General features: G+C 39.8%; 1 protein-coding gene across 2 annotated transcripts; it reads right to left on the bottom strand.

Moving 5' to 3' along the window:
• Nucleotides 1-310: 310 nt before the first annotated feature.
• On the bottom strand, nt 311-24,578 carry phldb1a (pleckstrin homology-like domain, family B, member 1a). Of its 2 annotated transcripts, XM_086098826.1 has the most exons (25): nt 24,448-24,578; nt 22,168-22,269; nt 21,838-21,961; nt 20,805-20,975; nt 20,022-20,147; nt 18,079-18,977; nt 13,570-13,767; nt 13,357-13,488; nt 13,127-13,264; nt 11,789-11,917; nt 11,056-11,211; nt 10,232-10,342; nt 9,659-9,748; nt 9,432-9,545; nt 7,892-8,014; nt 7,625-7,774; nt 7,338-7,478; nt 6,186-6,296; nt 6,044-6,110; nt 5,790-5,934; nt 5,581-5,671; nt 4,906-5,052; nt 3,343-3,562; nt 1,592-1,677; nt 311-1,059 (listed from the first exon to the last, which is right to left on the bottom strand). In XM_086098826.1, exons 1-25 carry the CDS (start codon nt 24,448-24,450, stop codon nt 919-921), a joined length of 3,915 nt encoding a protein of 1,304 aa, XP_085954952.1. In that variant the 5' UTR covers nt 24,451-24,578; the 3' UTR covers nt 311-918. The 2 variants fall into 2 exon arrangements, with proteins under 2 accessions (XP_085954952.1, XP_085954953.1); XM_086098827.1 differs by lacking the exon at nt 11,789-11,917.
• Nucleotides 24,579-26,270: the final 1,692 nt, after the last annotated feature.

Below are 26,270 nucleotides of genomic sequence, written 5' to 3' on the forward strand. Positions count from 1 at the left end.
CATGCATGTTAGGTTAATTGAAGTTTCATTTGTTTTTAAATTAAGATTATTAGAATTAGAGTGATCCTTATCACAAGGTCAATAACCCGACAACAGCAGAGGTAACGAACCAGTTAACTAATTAAATAACCTCATTGTTCTTATGCAAATAGGCAACTTTCATTGAACTGAAGATTTTTTTTTTTTAATGTTTTTGTTTAGATGGGAACACATTCAGCTCATTAGACGACGTTATTAATAGGACTGTGATCATTACCATACTAATTAAAGAGATACATTTGTTTACAACAAAACCACCATTTATCTGACAAAGGAGAAGCATCATATTTTATTTCTTATTACATATGTAGCTTTGCAATTACATTATAAGACTTTAAAATGTCATCTGAATTATTTTTTTACATATTTGTGTAGACATAATTATATTATCTTCCTGATGCCAAAGCAGCAGTATAAAGATTAAACAACAAATTACCTGGCAGCAAGTTGCAAATGAATAAGCAACATAAAAAATAAACTTTTCCTTTACTTGGTAGTGTTTAAAATTGGTTAAAAGTAACACAAGTGGAAATAGAAATGTATTAAAAAAAAAAAAAAAAAACGTTAGTGTGACAACACTGCAATCAAAAACGATCTGCGTTTTAAAGTGTTTCATACAACAATGCTGTAACTATCACAGATGTTTTGATAAGAGAGAATGTGATGGATGGAAAGAAGGCTGATGACCCCCCCTCCTCCTCCTCCTCCTCCTCCTCCTCATGAATGCTTTTTGGAGCACTTCTGTCAGGACTTAAATAAAGCCCACCGCGGCACACGAGGCCTTCACATCATCGGTGTCCTTGCGACATCCAGTTCACCTTGCGTCTTGGCGCTCGCTTTCAGCTTTGACGCCCTCTGTCATCCTTCCCACAAGGTCCCTCAGCTCATGAATTGCGTGTAGCCCTCGGCGCCCGTTACTATGACATCCATCCAGATCCGCATGGCCTCCGGGGATGGCGCCACCATGTAGTAGAGGCGGTCGTGTGTCTTCACGCAGAAGGTCAGAGACGGGTTGGGGCTCTGGAGGATTTAATGGAGAGGGTGAGATTCTTTGTTTTTTTCTGTCTTGAAAGAAAGCAACATGCACCTGTTGCATCTTTTTCCTTTTAGACATGTCAGACAACAGCAAGAAGATCAATGAAAGCATAACGTGATTTATTTATTTTTCCCACCTGTAATGGGCACGAAGGCCTTCTCTGTTGGCCTAAACACTATCAGAAGCACCGACCTATGTTTGCAACCTAAATGTTAATATGTGTACTATTTGTTATACAAAAAAAACTGTATAATTTTTTTTGCCACTTGATATACAATGCTCAGGTATTAAATTCCAGGAGTTCTTAATATACAGCATTTAATTATCCTTATGAGGTATAATGTTGGACCTCATTCCATTGTGCAGGTGTACCTAATGAAGTGGCCCTATGAAGCACATATCTTATCATTTTAAATATTTTGAAAATTCGATCCGTCACCGTTTTCTTTTTTTTTTCTTTTTTCTCCATTCACGTTGGCCATTAGCGACTAGTCCAGATCAGGTGAAGACAGTTACCTTGGTAGCAATGCGTAAGTGATCATAATAAACCTCTTCAATGGCCTGGAAGTAAATGAGTCCTTTCAGCTTGGTCTCATGTTTGTCTGGGAGAGAAGAACAAACAACAAGATTACAAAAATAACTTAGGGGATGCATGCTTCAACTAATCAACAATTCTTGAGCACTAAACAATAATAATTCACGGCCATTGACGCTTATAAACGAAAAAAAATTCATTTGAACTATTTCTATTAGTTTAACATTTTTTTTCCTACTTTTGTTAACGAGAGTATTTGTTTTTAATAATCTGTTGGTTTTTTTTAATTAGGGGCATCGGGCGATAATTTTTTTTTATTTGTAATTAATGGCATGACTTTAATAGTTAACTCACGATTAATCACAAATTTTATATCTGTTCTAAATGTCCAATAATTTTTTTTTCTAGGTTTTCATACTCTTGTTGACAAAAGTGGGAAAAAAATGTTAAACTATTAGCAATAGTGCAAATGAATTTTTGACGTCTATAGCCGTCAATGGCAGTGAATGAGTTAATAATAATAATGTACAATTTTAAATCATATACTCTTTGTACATTTTGCAATATGTAAAACATAAAAGTTGTACAAGTGTACATACGGCTACTTTTGAGAGAAAGACAGAGGTAGACAAAAGTGTTTTGTTTTGTTTTTCCCTTCAAAGACATAATCCAAGCAGAGCCAGGGCAAAAGTTAATTACCAGCACAATTCTATTTCAAGCTTTGCCTGAAGTCTCAAACATCCCATTAATCTGACTTGCATTCTTCAGTCAAACACACCCATTGTCAAACCCAAAGATGCTCCAAGGATGAAGCTTCTGAGGCGGTGAGACATCTTTTTGTCAACAAAAAATGTTTTGATATTGCACTACTGCTCAAATAAGCCCGATAAAAAAAAAAAAACGTACATAAAAATGAGACAAACATCTGCCGAAAATTAAAAGGCAATCTTTTGAAATGGTGTCAACGTTTATTTTGTCCCGCTCCGCCTTTTTTTTTTTTTAATCCGTGAGCCAGAAGTGCTTAGTAATGAGATAAACGCAAGTTCCATTTTATCAGTCACGAACAAGCCAGGAGCTAGCCTTTACACAGGAAACACACTTCTCAGGAAACCGTTGCATCTTATTTCATCATCACCATCATCATCATCATCATCATCACCATCGTCTTCGTCAGGAGTGAGCTGGGTGAAAGGGCTAGACAAGTGAGCCGAGACACGCAAGGAACGTGATTTCAATACATTCGCAAATTATTTTGGCCCCGATCGTAAAGCAACGCAACCCCCACCCCAACCCCCCCCCAACACGCCGACGAATTGTTCCGATAACTTGCTGTTCTCATTTAAAATCCACACGCTATTTTGACGGCGTCAATTTGTGCGAGAAAAGTCCACTTAGTGCAGTTTTAATTAGCGCCTGCTTCCAGATGAACGCTAACAAGCTCCAGAACACCCTCGGTGTCGCTATTGGCTCAAGTGCATTAATCACGTTTGGACCAAAAAGTTTTCAACAGGAAGTTGCGAGTTCGTAATGAAGAACGGATTTCCAAGTTGATCCCTTTAATCGGGAGGCCTTTCGAAATTAATCCGTGGGCCTAATGGATTTGCTTTGAGAAGAAAAGAAGAATTCTTCTTTACTTCTTTTCATCCTTTATTCTTTTCAGTTGGGGACATTTTTCTACTGAAGATCGAAATACACTTCGATAATCCCATCATGATGCATCTTGGACGCTTACCCACGTAGTAGCAGAAATTCCTCTTGAGGCGGTCGAAAACGAACCAGCGTTTCTTCCACGATTTGATCTTGCCGCCCATCTTGACCAGATGACCCTTGCACATCTTCTCCGTGAGGATGACGAAGGGGCACGTGTCGATGCTGTGGCCCGACGACTCCACGTGCGCGCGCAAGTCAAACTCCTCCTTCAGGTTGGGCAGGTAGCGCGTCATCGGACGGGCCTGCAAAGGAAAACATTCGATATTTCAAGTTGGATGTGTGTGGTTTTTTTTTTCATAGTGGCATCCTTTGACTTTGACATTGGATGAAGGTTACACTCATTAATGGGTTTGTTGTCTACCCTTAAATGTATTAGGTTAAGAAAGTTAGGTGTGTTTAAAAAAGTTCAAGGGACAATATCGTATTTGAGTGTTTTATCATTTCCATTGGTACTTTAGTGGTCTGTGTGTGTTTTGTATGGACCAGTTTGAATACTTCTTTTATTGGATTAGCATTAGCATCTGTAGCTATGTTGTTAGCACGCTAATGTATATATAATAATATCGTGTAGTGTTTAAGAAATTACACAGATAAGCTCCGTTGGTGTTTACATTTGTTCATCCGTTGACTTGGCAGTGACTTAAAAGTTGTTGACATACTAGAATTGTAAGGGTAAAAAAAAAAAAAAGTAATATATATATTTTTTTTTTAACACTTGGCACTTTTATAATAATAATGTCTTAGTCACTGTGAAATAAAACATCTTTATGTCATGATTTTTCTCTCTTGTAATTTTCATTTAAAATATAAAAGACAAATACTATCCATTTATACTACACTGCAATACACTTATGTTTCTAAGATTAAGGCCCTCTTGTGACTAAATAGTAGGGATGTACAATAACATATTTTGATTGCCACTAAATTATTAGTTGTTTTTTAAATTAGAATTAATTTAATTGTGTGTTCTAGCCAAAATAGGTATTTTATGAACAAATGGGAAAAAAAAAATTCTTGAAATAATATGGAAAAAAATGCTATATTGGGAATATATAGGTCTTTCCTTAAAATGATTTGTCATTGTTTATTTTATTTTACTTCATTTATCAAAAGAATGAGTGGTATCGGAACTTGAAATTGAAATGAGTGACTATTAAATATATGACTAAGTAGTATGATGTGGTACATTAAAAATTACAATCCCGGTAATAAACACATTCAATTAATACCAATATGTACTTGTCAATCATAACTGAGCAGTTTTTTTTTTTTGTAAAGCCAGAATTTCTTCTGAAATGGCTGGTAAATAAATTGTCAAAACAGATTAAGATGTCAAACACTAAACTGTGTCACTGTGGCGTTTTGTTTAGCAACATTGTTTAAATCTAATTGGTCAGAATAGTCTTGATTCTACAGCTTTTTTAAATGATTGATATTTGGGATGATAACAATTGTTTTCCCTTGTTAGCCATTACAAATATCCAGACAATTAAATGAAACCAGAATATTAATGTGTATATTATATATTTTTCAGTGCCATCATCCATCTTCGTGTTATCGCCTCCTTTCTCCTTTCTCAACTGACCTGGGAAAAATGTTTCTCCCTCATCTTCACCTCCTCCTCCACCAGCCTCCTCCTGTGGGCCGTCTCATCCATGAGCCTCCTCTCGGCCTCCTCGCGCCTCTTCCGCTCCTCCTCCAGCAGGTGCCGTCGAGTCTGCGCCTCCCGCTCCTGGGATTGTCGAGGAGCAGGTTGGGGAGAGGAGAAGACAAAAAACATAGCAAGAGGGTGAAACGGGGAGGATATGTTAATGGTAGGCAAATATTGCGATACAAAGTGAATTGGCGCCACATGAGAGTTGAAATCCCAATCGCAGGTTTTGTCAAATACATCCCTCAAGTCTGTGTATAAAAGCTTTGCTGATGTAAAATAATCCTTTGCTGCTTTTACAGACTTGCAGCCGAATGTACATCGTGTCAACATGTAGAAACAATTCAAAGACGCCAAATAAAACTTACAGCAGCATTTCACCACCTTGAGACAGCATATCGCAACGGTGAAGAGTTATACGAGTTTGGCAGCACGGTGGTTGAGTGTTAAGCACTTCTGACTGACAGTTCTGGGTTCGAATCATGGCTCGGGCCTTCCTGAGGGGAATTTTGAACGTTCTACCTGTGCTTGGGGCTACTTGGGCTTCCTCCCATATCCCCCAAATAAACTGAAGACTAAATTATCGATAGGTGTCAATCGGAAGCTTACTCTGTGCTCAATGAGCCTGGCTTTCTCTTGCTGTGCCTCCTTCAACATCTTCTCCATCTCTTCCAACCTCTGGGTCTCCAACCCGGAAGCACTAGAAGAAAGAAAAAAAAAATACACACAACACATTGTGATGTAAGGACCAAAGCAGATAACACAACTATCCTCACTGGCAATCAGGCTGCCGGGTGACGGGACAGACAGTTTCTCACCTTTCTGGGGTGCAAGCCGAGTTGCTGGTGGAGATGCTGGTCTCCAGGCTGTCTGAGCTCTCCAGGCTCAAGGTGTCGTACGCCTGGTTGCCGCTAGGTGGACACTGATGATGCAGGATGGAGTGATGTACTGTGGGGAATGGATCTGTGCAAAGAAAGGAAAGCTGTCATAGAAGTATAGCGCCCTCTGCTGGTAGCCACAAGTAATTACCATGACTATTACAACACAAATGAGTCCAAATCGCATTGAGTACCTTTATTCATCTTCCTGGAGTCCATGTCCAATGGGTTTGACACCTCTTTCAGCATTAACTGTAATCCCTGAGAGACCGAGAGAAGCAACACAAAGTGAACACCTGACATTCTATTTGACTTTTGTGAACACAATGTTCTCACCTTGGACGTTTTATCACGCGAAAGAGTGGACTGAGGCGCAGTTGCGACGCAGCTTACAGGAGGACAGGATGCCGTGTGACCAACTTCGCCGTCTGATTTGGACTTCAGCAACTGAAAGAACAAAAGATGCTTTAGACACACTCGGAGGAAGACTGAAGCTTTCAAATACACGACTATCAAACAGAATTCACATAAAATTCGCAGGCAGAGAAGTGCTTACTTTTGTCTCTGAACAAGAGATAGATCATGAATTTATGCAAAAAGAATCAACTTTTGGAGAATCCCCTCATAATCCTAACACTAATTACGACAAACATAAACGCCATTTGTCCCCAAATGATTTATTATGTTGAGGCAGCTTACATCTTTAGAAGAACAAAGACATTGTATTGGGAAAATAAGTTAAAACAGTGTTGATTCGGAGGCAAGGGGGAGAAAAAAAAAGAAGCGAAGCAGATTACTTGCGTCACATTCTCTCGACTTCGCAAACACAAGAGAGCAAAAATGGCTCCTCACTTAGGTGAGTAAATGTCATGTTTGGAACTTTTTTTAAAGAATAAAATAATTGGTAAAAAACTGTTTTGTTAATATGACAATTTTAAATCAACTTTAATTTGGACATTTTGGGTTGACTTCCCCTTTAAGAGAATAAAGTCATATTTTTCCAAGATCAACATAGTTGTATGATATTAAAATCATATAAAGGGAGTTTAAAAGTATGTTCATATTTTTATGCCTTTTATGTGGGATGATTTTCTTAGTTGCATTTGCATTTTTGTAGGGTTGCATTTTTTTTTTGCCAATTATTTTTTGTGAACCCTGTTTGAGGACCACTGCTTTAAAATGAAAATTAATTTAGCCATCAGTTTCTAAAATTGTATTATAAATTCACCAAAATGTATTCGACAAAGGATTAAAACAATGGATGTCAATGCTAGGGGACAACGTATTTCTTCCTTTCGTCTTCCCTGACCGGACCTAAAAAAAAATCTATTAAAATTAAAGTTGAGACCATGAATGCATTGTTGTTGCTGTTTTCACTGTAGTCCATAGCAAACATGCAGAGGGCGGTGGTCCTGTTTGTTTTCATTGTACTTAACATAACAATTCAAGACCACTGATTGCAGCACAGAGTGCAAGTCACGAGTTTACCTGCCCGTGCCTGCGTGCGGAAAACGATTTAGCAGGCAGTGGTGGAGGACATGATCGAGGCTCCCCTGCAGCCATGATGTCCTGGTACCAACGTTCGAGGTTAATAGGAGGCATTGCATTCCTGCTCAGCTCAGGCTGACTCTGACGTGATGAAAAGAAAAGCAGACCCGCCAAGGGAGGAAAGGCAGTGAAGCAGCAGGCGTGTGCCAACATCGACAAGGGCCGGCCATTTTAAGCAGCAAAAAAAAAAGCTACCGAGATACGATGTGACCTTAAAGGCAACAAACCTTTGCAGAGAGGAGGGAGGAAGGGCCACTTGAGTGGCACGTGAAGGTGGCGCCAGAGGAGGAAAGTTGGAATAATGCAATAGATGAGGAAGAAGGATCAAGTCTCTGCACACCTATAATGTGGCTTAACTGGCCGACCGTGATGTAATCCTTCACACGGACGCACGAGGGGACAGGAAAGGCAGGAAGTGGGGAAAAGGAGAAGGTTTCCATTAATCGAGTGGGAGCGAGCACGGCCGTATGGCAGAGACCAGGCAGACTTTCTACCTCACATGGCACAGCGTCAGCTACAGCAAGGGGGAGGCAGCCAAGGGCAGCGGGGGGAGAAGAGGGAGGGTGCACACAAGCGTTTCCATACATCTTATAGACATCAGACATCCTGAGGTACTCCTGCATCGACAGCCAAAGATAAGCACAGGAAAACCCGAAACGGCTAGCCACTACATTAGACACGGCGACATCATCGCATGAGATCCGATAGAAGAGCTGTATCAAACTTTTTTTTTTTTTGTACATTAAAAAGCATATTACTGAGATGAGCATAGACCAAACTGTTTAACAAAAAAAAGTTTGGGGACATTTTTTTGCTTCGATTTGCGCAGACGCAAGAAATTAGCACTACATTGTGTCAGTGAACTCGACTCACTTCACAATAAGCAGCAAGTAGAGAACAATTCTTCAAAAAAAGAAGCTTCAAACTATTGACTGCAACTCCCAGTTGAAGTTCACTGTCAAGCTAAACAAAAGAATGAAACCTTGTGTATTTAAAAACAACCACACAACTTTGTTTTACAATCTTAATGCTAACGCTAAATAGCATCTGTGTTGTAGCGCTATAATCGTTTAAACAACAAATTGACCACAAACATGTACACAGATTTTTTTTTTCCTCTTTGAAGAATAACTATTTATTTATTCATTCTTTATTCTTTTTTTTTCTTTATTAGCGCCATACTGATGACTGAGAGGAGTTGAGATGTCTCAATAAATTGCATCTGACTGACTCGTGCTGCCGAGCGATGGCCATTCAACTGAAATATAAAAATACTGTTTATATTTTAATTGTATTTAATTGTGTTATTTCTGTATAATTTAATAAAGTAGTTTTATTAAATTTTTCAACTTTTGCAGCTAAATGTAATTTCTATTTATCAAGGCACCACTGTACCGTTAAATATATATATATATATTTTTTAAAGATATACTGCTTTATCCAAAACGTCACAATGGATAATATTTATATTATTAAAAGTAGGGACAGTTGAGTACGGATACCAGGTAGGTATCGTATTGGTCTGATACCAGGCCTTATTTCTAGGTATCAGAACTTGCAACAGTGGCTAATACCAGGACTGGCCACCCTCTTGTTTCTGTTTTAGGATCAGAAAATAGAAGGATAGAAAATTGCCATTAATTTCATGCAATTTTGATGGAAAATGCATTCTTGGGATGTATATAAAATAGCTTGTTTTTTGGATGGGTGAAATTAATGTACCAAAAGTACTAGTGGTATCAGTACTTGGTAAGAGTTGAGTACTGGTATCGGTCTGCTTAAAAAATAAAATAAAAACAAAGAAGTGGTATCAAACATCCAAAACAGTAATTGTGTATGTAAAAAAAAAATAAAAAAATCCACATTATATAGACAGCTCTTGCATCGAACCTCATTTCAATGCTGTCGCCGGTGTGGTAGCTAAGACATGCCAGCAATCAGAACGCAAACACTTCTACATTTAAAATGAACATGCTTGGAAGTTCATTTCATATTAGGTTAATTCTTTTACTTTTTTTTCCTGTTTGCTTTTACCTCCTGTAGCCTAACAGGGTAGACTTCAGGGGAAGGGTCGTGTAAGGTAGAAGAAGGACAAGGGCTATGAGGGGGGTCGTTCTCATAAACAAGCTCGGGTTCGTTGATATGGAGCTGTTCGAAAAAGGTTATCGAATTAAAACAAGAAACATTAAAGCGTGTGTGTGCGTGTGTGTGTGTGTGTGTGTAGCCCTCCTTCACAAACACTTTCTTTTGCTCCAACTCACCTCTTTCATTTTGCTGTTGCTCTTTGGGAAGTTCCCACCGCCAGCCATGCTGTGGTACCTGTTCTCCAGGGCGCTTAACCTGTCCTGCTCCTACGTAGAAGAACATTATAGAGTACATATTGTGCAATGCACTTCTCACTTGTAGTTGTAGAGTGGCTCTATTGGTGTCAAAATCCGGTCCTCGGGGGCCTGAAGAGTCCTGCATGTTTTAGAGCAGGGGTTGCCTGTTTTCCGTGTTTCCCTCCTGCAGCACAGCCGAATCTAATGATCAGCTAATCAGCAAGATTTGCCTGATAACGATCCTGATCATGAATCAGGTGTGCCAGTGGAGAGAAACATGGAAAACAGGCTGGATAGGGGGGCTCTCGAGGACCGAAGTTGAGCACCCCTGTTTTAGAGGTTTCCCCACGTTCAACACAGCTGATTCATATATAAGTTCATCAGCAAGCTCCGCAGGAGCCTGATAATTATCCTGATCATTGAATAAGGTGTGTTGGAGTAGAGAAACCTTAAAAAACATGCAGGACTCAGGCCCTCGAGGGCCGGATCTTGACACGCGTGCTCTATTGGAACCTTGTGTAACAGCTGTAGCGTGGTCGCCCTTTCTTTCGCCATCCTGTCACAGTCGTGAGTAGCTTGTAAGCCCAGTTGCTTCACCTGAGCGTCCAGAGTAGCCATTTTCTCCTGAATAGAGATTCATTGTTTATTGCAAATTAAATTGGTAGATAATTACTCTAGAATACTTAGGGGTGTCAGGCGATTAAACATTTTCAGCGTAATCAATTGAATTACTTCAATAGTTAACTCACGATTAATCTCAAGTTTTATATGTGTTCTAAATGTTCAATAAAATATTTGTTTCTAAGTCTCATACTCTTGTTATAAAAGTGGAAAAAAAATTAATTAATAGACATATGGCTGAATCTTTTAGTCATAATAATTCATAAAATGTTGTTAAAATTAAAAAGATATACTGTACTGTAAAAAAAACAGAGTGTGATATTGATTTGCGTTGGTCATTTTTCTGCCACTAGATGGCATAATTGCATTTGTAAAACATTGGTGACAGCTCAGTGCATTTTTCTTACATATTAAGAGCTATCTAACCTTAAACATGAAGTAACTTGAGAAATGGTGAAACAACGTGACCCCAGTCTCCACAAATACATGCATTATTATTACATTTGTTTCTGCTCAATTTTGACGTAGACGTGTCTGCGCCTGGAAATCCCCCAGTACTGTACAGGCTTTAGTCGTGTGTTAAAAAAAAAATAGTGGCATTAAAGTAACTTTAAATTAACTCAAAATGAATGCACAAATTTTGACACCCCTAGCAAAAAAACCAAAGCAAAACCAAAATGACTGCTTCAAATGTGTGTTTTTCTCCCACTTCTCACCTTCCTCTTGGCCACACTACAGTGATACTCGGTTTGCTCCTGAAGAAACTGCGAGCACTGGGTCTCCTTTCGCTCCTCCAGACTGCTTTCCTCCTCCAGCTGGCAAAACTCGAGTTCCTCAAATTGCTTTGAGCCAACTTCCAGAGCTTCCGCTTTCTACCCATCCACAGACACAAGGTTGGATCAAATATTTAGATAAGAATCATCAGCAACCAAGAAGCATCATTCGTCCGTTAATCCCTGTCTTTGTGATTTGTATTTATTTTTTTAATACACTAATGTGATGAAACTGAGCAGATCAGGTCAGGTGGCAAGTATCGACATATTTTAAATACACCTAAACATTACATGCAATAACATCTGGTAGTGGCTGAAAATATTAAATGAGGGGATTGTTGTAGTATAATGCATGCAAAGTTTTAGAGCAATTGTGTTAATACGATTAATGATTACAGACAGATTTTCGTTTTTCATTCTGATCGAGGGAACCAGCAGTAGCAAAAGCTAAGTAGCAATAGCCTGCAGCATCTTACTTACAAAAGGCATTGAATAGTAAGATATTTAAAGAATGATAGGCAGGACAGAAGAAGAAATCAGAGCACATTTATTATTATTATTAATATCAGATTATCTATGTCATACAGAATGTATGTCTGCATAAGGCTCTTTTCTTTGGTGTTCAGTATATGGTAACTCACTGTTGCCAGCCAGTGGGCTGCGTGAGAACACTGACCCTGCTGAGCTGCTCCTGTAACTGTTCCCTTAGAGACAAGGGGCAATTATCAAACTGCCTCTTCAGCTCATTGTACTCATTCCTCTGCTTTTCCAGGACCTTCCGCTCAGCCGAGACATTAGCCCTCCCCTAAAAACACATGGAAACACACACACACACACACGCACACGCGCACACATACAAAATTGTATACAGACTAGGAATGGGCATGATCGATCTGTTTATCAGTTGTTGTATTTTTCCGTTTCGTTAGAGAAGCAACCTAGCCAAAAGGAATTCAATACTTGGGAGCGACCAGCAGAGGGCACAAGCAATTAAGGCCCTTCTAGTTTGCTGCCTTAATGGGTTGTCGAACAAATTGAAACAGGAAATTAAAAATACAAATTTACTACAAATACAAGATAAATACACCCATAAACTGAAATACCAATGTTGAAAAAATAAGCAAATGTCCACTAGCGGACATTTTTAATTTGTAGTATATTGCACATATCACAATACATTATTGTGCAAATTAGTGACCAGTAGCTAGTGACCACTTTTTTATTTTTTACTGCTACCATATTGTGATGGAATTAATTTATGTTTTCAATTCAATTCAATTTAGAAAAGGATGCTCCCTGCTACAAAGGTGAAGTAACGCTAAACACATCATATTTTGGCCTATTATAGCTGATTGTTACTTTTTTGTTTGTGTTTAGATTCTCTGGTTGTATTCTCGTTTTTATTTTATTTTTTTTATTTTTTTTACTGCTTCTATATTTCTCAATAAAACAGTTTGTCATGGACCTGGTGCCAAATACGCATAACATGATACTGTAAAGACTGCAGTATATGAAAGAGACTACGCCCTGTAGACTACTTATTTAGAAAAAAAAGTTGATTGTACTAGTCTAATACTGAATCCAAAATATTTTAATGGCTCAAGGATTTATGTACAAATGCCCATCCCTAGTCCATACACATGAATCTGAAAAGACAATAAAAAAAACTCAAATTCATGCAGCCAAGCATTGCTGGCCAAGGCAGTTTAAGTAAGTAGAATAAAGCACGTGGTCATGTTGTTAGAAGTTGAAATGATTCAGTAACGTTATTCACTGGATGGCAAATAAACATTAAAAGCACACAAAGGTCTGAATCAGCAGTTAAGTGTTAATCAAATCCAGTTAGGCATGTAAGAAAAATGTGTGAGGCATATTCCAAATATAGGATCAGCTTTGCTTTGTTATGAATCACACAACAAATCAGCTGCAATCCGAGAAGGTGGCGCTCGAGTCGGTTTCCGGCCCATACGGTCTCAAACATCCACATGCAAACACTTCACAGTGTTGTGCAAACCTTGTCCTTCTCCCTCTGAGTGGCCTTGTTCAGCTGGCTAAGTTTGAGCTGCAGCTGCGAAATCAGCTCCCGTTCGGCCTCCGCCTGCTCCTGCTCCGCTTGCCTCTCGGCCTGCAGCAGAGCCTGCTCCATCTCCACCTGCGGGGGCCCCGCGGCATGACGAGTCACGGTGTGTGCGCGCACGGGGACTAACTTTGACGCTGAATAAATACGTGGCAGATGAGCTTGACCTCTTGTTTGGTCTCTTTCAGCTGCTGCTCCAGCTCGCTGACTCTTTGCCTCAGATCGTCCACCCTGGCTAACATCCTGCTCCTCTCCTCTTCCAGGTAGATGTGCTCCTGACCGGCTGCCACCTCCTCACACTAAAGTCATAATGGCATTAAAAGCGGTGAGAGATCACATTTTTACCAGTAAACATTTTTGAAGTGAAATAAGTCCATCACCTCTTGATGTGTGCTCTCAGTGCTGCTCGACTCCTCTGCCTGCGCCTCCTCATCGTTCTCCTTGCCCCTCTCGCCACCCGCACCCCCCCTTCCTCCCCTTAGTAGCCCGCTCCTCACCACCTCCGCCAGCTCCATCGCGCTTTCCTCGTGGTTATACCCCGCACACAGATTCAGGATGGTCTCCAGCCTCTGCCGCTCCTGTGAAAGAGGGGCGACACATCGGGAGGGCTTCATACGTAGTACTTACAGTAGATCCTGTTGCGCTGGAGAGAAACTGTCCCATTTGAGCAGCTGTCGCAAAGCCGCAACGGCTAGACGACTGTAATGTGATAGCAGGAGGCCCTAAGATGGTGTATTTTGTCTCAGGAGGGGGCAAGCCAAATGAAATCAGTTTGAATTTGTTATGACAAATATTTGTTGGATTGTTGGTTGATGAGTAAGAATTTATTTTAATTCTAACAAGGGTACTGTATTTGATCTAGGGATGTCCAATGCTACTTTTTCAGGAGTAAAAAAAACTCTTGAGCAGACACTGATACCGATACCAAGAACCGATACCACAAGTCATTTTGAAATATAAAACTTCCACAAAAAACAATGACAGATAAATGCGTTATATTTTAAATGTTTTAAGTGGCCCAAAGACGTTTTTTTTATGCTGGAACTTTAAAAAAAATATATATATATATTTTGTATGCGCGTGAGTATGTGCGAGTGTGTACTCATTAATTCACCTAAAACCTATTAAAAATACCATACCGTTCACCTAAACCGAATATTTCAGAATCCAGTTAAGAGTCGTGAGTTTGTCAGGAGACCCGAGGAAGGATCAAAGAAAACAAAGGAAAGTGAAATCCAGCACCGACCAGACATCACCTACTACCCTCCGGGTTACCAACCAGAGTCTTTCACCAACCCCAGAAACATCTAAATTCCAACAAATTAGGGAGACCTTATGCTGGAGCGTTGATGCAGCCTCTCAACTGCAAAGAACGGTTGAAGAAATGGTAGTTATTACACAAACGGCCAGCAGGTGGCAGCAGAGCAAACCCTAACCCTCAACCAGGGCCATGTTGGGGGAAAAAAAGCTATTTTACTCACATTTCTAAATAAATGAATGAATGAATAATGATGACGTTTAGTTATATTGTTTTACTAAATGACCCCATTTTGGGGGAAATTGTTTGTATCAAAAGTGCTAGTGGTATTGGTAGTATCGGTGACTACTCAAGAGTTTAGTAGTCATACTGCCTGGTATTGGTCTGAGAAAAAAAAGTGGTATTAAACATCCCTACTAATAAATATGCAAGGCTGACATATTTTTTTAATCTTAAGTGCCTTTTAAAGCACTTGACAGTCAGTTGACCCTCATCACTGCAAACAATTGCAAACGCCCTCATTTACCAAAATAGGAAAGCAGAATATGTAATTATCATTCCCGTTGCACACAAATTGGAGTTCGGGCAAAAACAACTGGACCAGCCAAACAAACAAACTACTTTTAGGCAGCTGCCTTTTAAGTGATCTTGATTCTAGGCTGTTAAAATAACCACCAAACTGAGAACAAAATGTTTTACTATCAATAAAAAAAGTGGTAATTAAAAATTTTAAAAAACATCTTAAACTCCAGTGAACCAAAATGTTAAATAAATATGTCATAAAGATAGAGACCTATTTGCATTTAATAGGTTGTAACATTTAGCCTTCATTTAAGAATTGCCAGTCATTTTGTAAGAGCTGAAATATTCGGACTGTGTTGCAACTTGCAAGTTAGGCAACTTCCCTGTTGTGATAATTCTAAAATTAACTTTTCTATTCTGTCACTTTCTCCCTTGCAGTGAGTGACCTTTGCTTTAATCAAGAGGTAAATTGAAACATGCATATACAGCCCAGAGGGTTTGCACACTAAGAGGAAATCCTGTCTTTGTACTCAACTTCTATATGCTCTTCATGTTTTATTTCTTAATGCTCTTGACCATACGTGTCATTAAATAATTTGACATTTACAGTATACTGGACATGCAAATTTATTTTCTCATGGTTTAGTGACTCATATTTATGGTGCACTATGGTTGTGTCCTGTTACATTAGTTGGTATTGTGTGTGTTGTTCTTAATCAATTCTCAAAATTGAGCCACCATGGTGTGTACGGCAACGCAACACAAGTGAGTAAATAAATGTATTTTCCTGATTTGTTCCTGGCTGAAACATTTGGTAGTATTTTTTTTAACGTGTCCCAATGGAATGAAAATATTTCCTGCAAATTGTTTTCCCATATTCTGCTCCAAAGCTTCCAATAAACACAGACTGGAGAATATTACTGCTTAAAAAAACAAACATCCTTTGGTTATATTGACTGACAGCATAGCAGGAATGGAAAAAATCCAGGGATCTGCAACCTGCGGCTCTGGAGCCACATGTGGTACTTTAGTCTGTTCTCCTGTAGCTCCCTTTGGACCTCTTAAAAATCAGTAGAAAAATAATAATAAAAAAAAACATTTATTTTTTAGATAAAATAATAAAAATCTGAAAATTACCATAAAATGTCATTGGAATTGCCCCAAAAAAGTCAGAAAAGAAAACGTTCAAAAAGTCCCAAAACAAAAAAATTCCCAAAATTGCCATAAAATGTCCACAAAATTGCCAAAAATGTTAGAAAATTGATAGCAGAAAAAGGCAGGATTTCCCCCCAAAAATAGCTTTAAAAAAAAAAATGTCCAAAAAGGATGAAGAGAGGCAGAACAAAATGGCAGAAAAGTCTAATAATGAATGAAAAACAAAGTATGAAAAATTACAAAAAAATAAAAATCCAAAAACGTAAGGTAGAAGAAAATGAATGTATAGTATACAGTACATAAAATATACAGTATCACGATATAACTTTTTTTATTTAGCTTATGCCTCACATTAATGCATGACAACTTAGTTATCTCCTTTGCATGTTTGCATGCCCATCTTAGCCTGTAAAATGTCCAATTCAATTGCATGTTGCCGGTAACTGTTATTTGTCACCAGAGACCACGGAGTTCCTGAAATAGCTATCACCCACCCCCTGGCTCCTGTGGTCGCCTCAGCTGTCAAAAGCCAGCTGGACCGGGGCCTATAGTGGGCGTGGATAGATGGATGACGGAGCGCAAGTATGTCATCTGTAGTCTATGACACTTTGGTATGGATCCTAGGTCACATATGCTGCTTTGAAAGTATAAACGCCATTTCACGTGGCTCGTAAATATAGTGTTGGGTAATACCCAGCCATGCCCACTATGCTCATAAGACTTCTCGGCGGAGGGTGTCAACCAGCGTCACCCGGGCTGCTTAGACCAGGGGTTAGCAGCCTTTACTGTCGAAAGAGCCATTTTAGACCAAATCAATAACAAACAATCTGACTGGAGCCGCAAAACATTTGAACATTGTGATGAACGAAACAGTGTGCTTGTCTAATGTATTGAGAGCCCAAGAGCTAATTAAAGCTGCACCATAACAGAAAAATATAAAGCATCCAATTTTGTTTTCTTCTGCCTTTTGTCTTCCATTTTGGGATTTATTTATTTTTAATTTTTGTTTTAGCCTTTTCTGCCTTTCTGTCAAATTATATAAAAATTCTAAATTATATACATATTACATATGGTAATTGTATGACTTCTTATTGTTATTGTAAAAAAAAAAAAAATTTGGGCTATTTTGTAGACATTTTATCTTAATTTTGGGGATTTCTTCTTTTGTTTTTGGACATTTTATAGCTACTTTTTGGATATATTTTTTTCAGCTTTTTATTTTTAAACTAAAATCAATGTTCTGACTTTTTGGGCAATTTTCTGGACATTTTATTATTTCTAGGGGGTGGGGGGTCTTTTGTTTTTGTACATTTTATAGTTACTTCTTGAACGTTTCTTTTCCGCCTTGCCTTTTTTTTTTTTACATCAATTTTCTGACTTTTTTGCCAATTCATCCAAAGACATTTTATGGTAATTTTCAGCCTTTTGTTTTTGTATATTTTATGGTTACCTTTTGAATGTTTTCGCTTCTGCCTTTTTTAATCAAATCTTTGACATTTTTGGCAATTTCGTGGAAATTTTATGGTAAAATTCTGCTTTTCCCTCTTCCTTTTTGGATAATTTGTGAGCACTTTTTGGACATATTTAGGCAACTTTCAAAACTTTAATCTTTCACTTAAAAATGTGGACACTGACATTTTTTAAATATTAATTTAATATTTTTATGTAATCATTAATTCATTGAAATAATATTTTATCTAAAAAAATATGTAGAAAAAATATATATTAATTTCTACTTGTGGATATAAAATAATTTTAGATCCACAGGGCGCCACAGGAGAGGGACTAAAGAGCCACATGTGGCTCCAGAGCCGCAGGTTGCAGACCACTGGCTTAGACTGACAATGCCAGTAACACTCATTCACTGCATTCACAGACATTACAATCAACACCAAGCCACCAAAAAAAACAATAAAAATATAATGAAATTTCTGCTGTGAGTTGCCTCACTTACCAGCTTCTCCATTTCCTGCTCACGCAGCCTCTCCTCTCTCTGCCAGCGGTGGTACTCCAGCAGCTCATCCTCATTGTCGCTAATGGCAGATATGCTGTTCTTGCGCTCCCGGGAATACGGTTTCATAAAATTGGAGTCCTTGCTGGATGATCCGATGTTCTCGCACGGAGGCTTTCTTTGGCTGTGAGGGCTGGTGGCAGGAGATGAGAGGAGGGTGTTAGTCTGATGTCTGCTTCCAGTCTCCAGCGCGGTGCCAGGGGATGGATTCTGGCCGTATAACGCCCTCATGGCCTCAGCCTTAGAGGCGGGTGTGGGTTTGCGATGAGTCTTCGGGCTCTGCTGGATGGGTTTGGCGGTCAAACCCTGTGTTCCTGGAGTCCCTCTGCGGGACATGTAAGGACTCAGAGGAGGGAGGCTGGTGGGCGCGGTCGACTCGGGAGTCCAAAGCGGTTCTCGCCTAGGACTTGGGTGTCTCCTCTGGAGGGTGGAACCTCTCAGTCGAGGGCTGGATGGAGCCGCCGGTGAAGAGTTGCTACTTATGCTGCCCTGTGCGGACCCCCTGCTGGGCAATGTGGGGCTTGACATGACCTCTGACCTGACATTCCTAAGAAGCTTTGGGCTGTCTTGTACTCGCTGTCCGTCGCTAGAGGTCGTAGAGAGGGATGTCCGCGGATGAGGCACAGGCATGTTGGATCGGGGAGGCACAAGTGGAGGATTTCCCACAGAGTTGCTGTTCTCTTCTCTTGTCTTGCTGCTTCTACTTCCATTGAGCACACTCTGAGACGGCTGAGGAAGTGACGCCTTTGATGTTTTGGGGGACGATGGCACTAAGGTGCTGATTTTCGAGCTGCCGTGGCTGGGAAAAGACTGGTGGGTCCCATTCAGGATGCTATGGGGGTCTGCAGGAGGGGGTAAGAAACACTTGCTGTTAAATAAACAACCCGGCACACTCAGAAGAACAGTTGCACAAACACAAGTAAACAAACAATGGAGGAATGTGCTCTGTTACATATGGCAGCCCATAAAAGGAAGAAGACGCATTGCACCCACATACATTGTTTCTTTGTTGGCTAAATGATAAATGTCTAGGCGCTCGCGTTCTGTGGTCGGGATGTTATGCTGTTCAGTTGTGTAGTAATCCTTCTGGGATCTGGAGCTGCTAAATATAAAAGCTGCAGAATGTGCCTCACATGAAATCGGGAAATAATGGGCCCAACACTGGGCAGGGTGTGGCGCCTTTTACGGTTCTTTATGTCCTATAAGGTCAGCGTAGAAGGAAATAAATATCACTGAGCGCAAAAAAAGTTGCAGCTACAATAGGTTGTCATTAGCCAATGAATTAAGCGCACACAGTCATGATAAGTATACGTTTTTGTTTCGAATATTGTGGAATAGTTAGTTGTTCATAGTATGAGCAGCAAAGTATTTAACTACAACCTCAATAATAAATATATTGATGAAGGAAATCCGTTTTGACTTAAAATAAATTTAAATAGATATCTCTCTTGCAGTGTCAATCACAACTTTACTAAAGGTAGAAATGGAGGTTGCAACCAGATTAAATATTAAGATTAGGTGTCTGGTAATTTTTTAATGAAAGAAAAATGCCATGTTTTCTATGTAAATCATGAGTTTGTAGTCCATTCTGAAACAATAATTGTATTTAACAATGGGGGCACACCTCAAGTGTAAAGCAGCAATTTAAATGAACCAGATCCCAAAGAATCTGGGCCGCACAGAATTAGTTCTTAACAGGCTATTTTGGAATCAACTCATGGATGACGATCAAAGGTACTTCCAAATTCTAAGAAAGTCGGTGATGTTTTTGTACGCAGCTATTATTAGTAAATAAATGTTTTTTACAATACACCTAAAAACCCAGAAGAAGCTAATCCACCACACATTTTGTTACTGACCATCTAGCTTTAAGATGGATTCCTTACCAGAATGTTGTGTTTTTGACGTGCTTAGTGCTTGGCTTCCACCAGGCAGCATGCTCTTCATCCTCAGGGCCTCTTCTGGATGGTTGAAGCGGAAAAAAGTGGACTGACCAAAACACAGCATGCAACCTGTCAATAAAAAAAACAAAAAACATCAAACATCTCAAATGTTTTTTTAATGCCGCCTTAAAAACATCCTTACAATACTTGAGTAATCTTTGGATGAATACATACACATGCAACTCAAACAAATTCATTTAGATAAAAAAAAATAATAATAATAAAAAATTCTATGGTCATCCAAAAGTTTAAACTCACGTGCAAGTACGGTAATCAGTGAGTAAATATGAGCATTTCCAATGTCTTCATTCCTGAGATGATGATTTACATTCAATAGACATTCCATACAGGAAATAAAAAGGCATTAAATATCCACATGGCATAAAATAAAAAGGAGAAGAAGAAGACGATTCTTCCTTTCTTGAAGCGTTGGTCCTCTGGACAAAAAAATAATAATATTTTTTTGTCGAGCAGCTACTGCCTCTGCACACATCGACTGATAGCTGGCTTTAAATGTCATTCAGTGTAGCTGCTGGCTCAGATCCCAAGGAAAGGTTCAACTGAGTGGGCGGGACTGTGCTGGTGCCCTTTTTTACTGTAAGTACGCATGTTATTGTAAGTGCCTGGACTGCGACACTCGTGAAAGTACCTCATTTTGCATTGAGAGCACAATTTACACAACATTTTGTTTATCTGTCACTTTGGAAGGACTTTTTTTTTTTCTACCTTGTGACAGACGATAAGGTTTGGTGATGGGGAGTCCATCTACGGCGCACTGGTTCCCACATGGGTACAAGGTAATGGTGCCCGCCTGGTTTTCAATGTAGCAATGCTGAGCTTTAATGCCAGGGCCCAGCAAAGAGATGTCCGTGCCTCCGCTGCCCAGTGTGCTTCTCCCTGCAACAAAAACAATATTTTCCCAGCGTCATTTACTGGAAGGCCCACGTGCACCCGTGAATACCTTTGTGATGTATTCTTAGGCATGCCGCTCAAAGCCAATGCTCGTAACAGAGGTCAGGACCGCATGGGTGGAGTTACACATGTCGTCAACACATAGCTGAGTGCGGAGTGACAGGTGGTAGGTACGCTGCAGAGATATGCTAAGGATGGCAGTGTCTGATGTCATTTGATTGACTCGGTCTGCATTGGAAAGTCGGAGCTCTCGGAAGTGAGACTGTTTTCTGGAAAGGCGCAGACTGTATTTCGCTTCATGAGCACTGTGCTTACAACACATAACTGGCTCTTCATGGAATAAGCGTGTGGGGAAAAAACACTAAATTGAACATCTTCTTTTAAGTATAAATAAATAGTCTTATATAACGTATTTGTGTCCCTCTGCTTTAAAAAAATATGTCGGTTCTAATGCCATTTATCTTTTAAATGATTTTATTTTTGTGTCTAAAAGCTCTTCTAGGGACAGGCATTGGATATCAGGATTTGCTACAAATGCTGCGCATTAGAGATTGTTTATGTTATGGCATCTGTCCCAATTTGAAATAAACATGAAATGAAAAAATAATGTTTTCCATTATATGACCGACTGACAGACTGAGTGATGCTAGCTAGCTTAGTTAGCTAGTTAGGTATGAGATTTCACACACAACGTAAACAAAGAACTAAAAGTGATAACGCATAGAGAGTTGTGCACAATATTATCGACAATGATTCCTTATCATAACAAACAGAACACTGTAATACTCATTTGAAGACACATACATTAACTAGACACTAGACAGTAGACAGTGACACACATCTTTACCTTCCTGCAGTGGAAGCAAGGTGATTGCTGTGCTCAAGCGTCCACTTCCCAAACTGACCAGGTGAGGGCGCTCCGCCTGGACTTTCAAGGACTTGCCAGTCTCAATCAGGTCTAAAGGAGTACCCTGTCAAAACAAGATGAGGAATGATAAACTGTGTCATTTTTTCCCCCATTCAAATATGTCAGAAAACTGACAGAGCTTGCAGGTTATCCACAATCTTTAATCCATTCCATTTTAGGTTGATTTGAGTAGCGAGTAACATAGCTATTAGCGCCACTTATTCCCTGTTATATCCTCTTTAATTGTCTCTAAAGTGACAAATGACTCACCTGCAGGACTTGGTGTGTCTCCCGGCCACGCTCCACTTGACCCCCGCCCCTGCGTTGCATGTCTGCAGCGCTGATGTCCGAATTATCTGACACCTGATGCTCCTGAAAGCGGCGCGCCGATAGATGCACATGGAAAGAGAGGAGTGGAAATAAACGGGAGAGCTGGGAATCCTGCCACTACAGTTGTACTACAATGGGAACAGTGCCTTCCATAGAGAGCCTCATGCCCCAGTTATAAGCCCACGTGACGCTGCCTATTATACTGGGGGATTGTTTCTCCAGAGCTTGTTGGGTAGAATGGTGGCACTGATTTACGCCTCAATCCAAGACTCTTGATGATGAACATAGATTGTGGTGCATTGCTCTTTTTGCAATCCCAGACTTGCTTTGCAGGTGCTTAACACATGAGGGTCGCATCACATTTTCTGCCTTCACCAAGATGACTCACACAGATACAAACTGTCTGCAGACAGATGTTACCGATTACACCCGGCTGTCTGCACATCATGGTCACATCAGAAGAGAGGAAGAGAGGGGAAACAACCATCGACAAGATCCAGATCCATGATTCAAACAGCCACATGTGGATACGTAAACAGCCGTGTTATTCCTCATAATACAATATGTTGCATCTTTCACGCACACATTTTTCAAATACATAAAACAGACACAATACACTAAACCTATGCTCTTGGTAATGCATATGAGCATTGATAGGAAATTAGGAATATTGAATTAGTATTGCTGAAAAGTGAGTCACTGATTATCCACCACCTGATTGTTGGGCCGATGGCTGTTAAATAAAAAAATAAAAAATAAAAAAACTGTCCAACCTGCCGAACACATGCAAGCCCTCATAAAAACAGCATGGGTTGCATTTTCCTTTCATCACCAAGCCTTTGAATTATCCTTGTCAATTCGATCCATGAATGTGGCACACACCAAATACAAACAACTCCATCGCATCCAACAACCAATCACGGCTCAGCTTACAAATGTCACATGACCAAACTCAGACAACGGGTTTATCATGTCGTATAAGAGGGAAACTATGAAAACGACACTGACAACCAATCATGGCTCCGTTTGCTGACCAAACCCAGGAAACAGGTGAGCCGTGATTGGTCGTTACCTATTTCCTCAACACAGGTGATGTCATCTTCAGTCGACAGCAAGCGGGATTTTTTTTAATTTTTTTTAAAGGTATTAATTGTACATGAAAAAATAATGAAGTTATCAAATTAATTCTGGACAAAATATTAGCTTTGTACTGCTGAAAATGGCTCAATGACATGAGTCAAGTATCCCTTTAAGGTTGAACTATTGAGCATAGTTGTTATGCTAATAAACTTGGTTTAAACTTTTTTTTTTTTTTTTGCTTCAGTGTAAATGGCTCTCTTAATAAAAGAGATTTTCCCAGTGATCTTGCAAGACTCACCAAATGACCACATCATCTTTAGGGCACAACATCACATGACAGATGCATCCAAACCAAATGCCCAAGGCACTTTGTTGCTATATTCTGACATCAGTGACTGACAGAAATGCATTAAAAAAGCCCCAAACCATCCACAGCTGCTGCCCTTCTAACTTTAGCCTGGGCTGGCTGAGACAACAGGGCGTTGTGTCTACATCTGATGTCACTCCAAATGAGAATGCCGGGCGAAACCGCTTTATGCGACAATCTCACCCAGTGTGTTCTAAGTCTGAGTGGACCCAGTGACACAGAGAACAGACCGTGCCCTGACACCGGAGCCTTCGCGTCTCTCCTGCCAACCCCCCCCGCTGGCCCGCCAACGCTCGCGGACTCATGCACGCCACGCAGTCACATACAGTGGGAGATTGCGGCCGGGGCCGGTGTGTCTTGTCTGTGTGACTCACACATGCACACACACACACACACACACACATATATATATCTATGCTCCCGCCGCCTCCCACAAGCCTTGCTCATTTCAACGAACACACCCAAAGCCAGAGCGGGGTTTTAAATGCGTGGCCTTCCACAGCAACCTGTCATTATTGGGCCGGTTATGTCCTTCAGTGTGGCCATGAGCTTCTGAAAATAGACACCACCAGCCGGCACAGTCTGGGCTGTGACTTTTAAAGAGAAATCACATCTGCTTAGGGACGCAAAACAAGGAAGAAATTAAGAGCGACATATGCTTTGGATTATGAACTATGAGGAAAATGAAGTAAAATAGAAAAGTAAATATAAAAAATAAAACGTTCTAGAAGCATTTTTTTTTGTTTAAATACTGATGCACATGCAGCACATACCATTTCACTACTCTCACAGAGTCCCAAAAAGAGTTATAAGTATCCATGAATTAGTGTGCAGTCCAGTATTCCACACAGCAGTCCACATTGCTCTTAATGTCTGGCCTGAAGCTGTTTTCATTCTCCCACTGAGTTCCTTGACGATTTTCCCTCCTCCCAACCCCTTCTCCTCCCCATCCTGGTGCAGAGTTACTTCCCCGACCGACAGTAGATTTTTTTTTTCTCTACTTTTCTTCCCTTTGACGACAGAAAATCCCATGTGAGAAATTTCAAGGACCACCATTGCAAATGATCAAAAGGGGCTCAAGTCAAGTCAGCCTAACTGAATGGGAAGAGCATGTGCTTTAGGGCTGATGGGGGAAAAAAAACATCTGAGTTTGATCAAATAACAAAAGGGTATTTCCACTTCTTTTTTTTGATCATTCATGGTGACATAATTATGCATGATGGGATAGAGAAATAACACAGGAAGGGAGCGAACTCATGCTCTATCTTTCCAGGCATCCCCCAGGAAAGGATGGGCTCAAAGGCCAATAGAGAGAGTGGAAGTGAGTGGGAGAACGAGCCCACTATTGGTCCCCGCTCGTCTTTTCCCATGCTCAGGGCCAGAGAGGAGATGGAGGAAATGAAACAGATGATGAGTCACGAAGGAAAAGTACGCCAAAAATGAAAAAAAAAAAAAAAACAGTGAAGAAAACAAGACCAATTTGTAAAGAAATGTCTATAGTGAAGCTTTGGTGTTTGGGAGCGGAAATCATATTTGAAATGTAACAATCACTGGAATTACCAATCCATTAAATACAAGGGTTATCCTCATTGAGCTTTCTAATTTGTCTATTGCATTATAACACATTAATTGCAAACAATAACCCACATAACTAAGACGCCCTTTATTTACTTATTTTATTCTTATGTGTTCTACATCACTTTATTTTCTCATGCTTATTGCTCTTTTTTTTCTTTCTATTTCTGATTCTATTCTGGGCTCCATGTAAAGCTATAAAACTGCTGCTGGGTGGAACCATTAAGTTTGTACTGTAGGTTACATATAGTTACATTCTATATATAACAATAAACATACTGAAGCTGTATACCTTAACAGAAAGAGTGAATAGTGTATGTAAAAAAAGTAACTAACATAACTTAAAATGTATGGAGAAATATTTATTACCAGGCTTGAATTCTAATAAATCGCTTCCATACAAAAAGGGCTATTTTAATGTAGTGGTTAAAAACAGGTAAGCCCAATTTTATAGTGAGTAACATGCATGATATTAAGTGGTGATCACACAACTTACATCCTCGTGACATTTTGAAATTTGAACTGGACTACTGCGTGTACCTACTGGTTACAGTGGTTTCGGAAGAATGATGTTTCTGACCTTGCATGACCTGCTGTCACAAACAATACTGACTCCTCACTGAGCAGGAGACCAGATGTGTGCAGGATGTCTGCATGAATGGCCGCAGAAAAGGTGGAAGAAGAGACGAGAACAGATGGCAAAAGAAACAGTTGGCTTTTGTGACAGTGACCGCACGTGCGCGTCACTATGCTTCATACACGTGCACCAGCAGTTACTCATCACCTTGTAAAGATCCCGAAAATAGAACTACATTGTGTGTAATAAGTGGGTTTTTTTGCATGGTTTTATCACACGTTAAATACATTTTTTTTTAAAGAAGTAATTTTGATTGTATTTCCATTATCACAATGAAAAAATTGCATGTGTCCCTGAAATGGCTGTCCACTCTGTCGTCATTGGGTAATTGCATCTTTAAGAAACCCTCTGATGTTTTTAGTGGCATTACAACCAGTATTTTGT

The sequence above is a fragment of the Leptonotus elevatus genome, chromosome 16 (genome assembly GCF_054856555.1).
Source record: "Leptonotus elevatus isolate MCC_2025b chromosome 16, RoL_Lele_1.0, whole genome shotgun sequence".
Taxonomy (NCBI): Eukaryota; Metazoa; Chordata; class Actinopteri; order Syngnathiformes; family Syngnathidae; genus Leptonotus; species Leptonotus elevatus.

Coding starts and splice junctions, on each gene's coding strand:
- phldb1a (XM_086098826.1), bottom strand. Junction 21,962..22,167: donor AGACACACCAAGTCCTGCAG/GTGAGTCATTTG, acceptor TTGTTTTGACAG/GGTACTCCTTTAGACCTGAT. Junction 10,343..11,055: donor GTAGTGTGGCCAAGAGGAAG/GTGAGAAGTGGG, acceptor ATCTCTATTCAG/GAGAAAATGGCTACTCTGGA.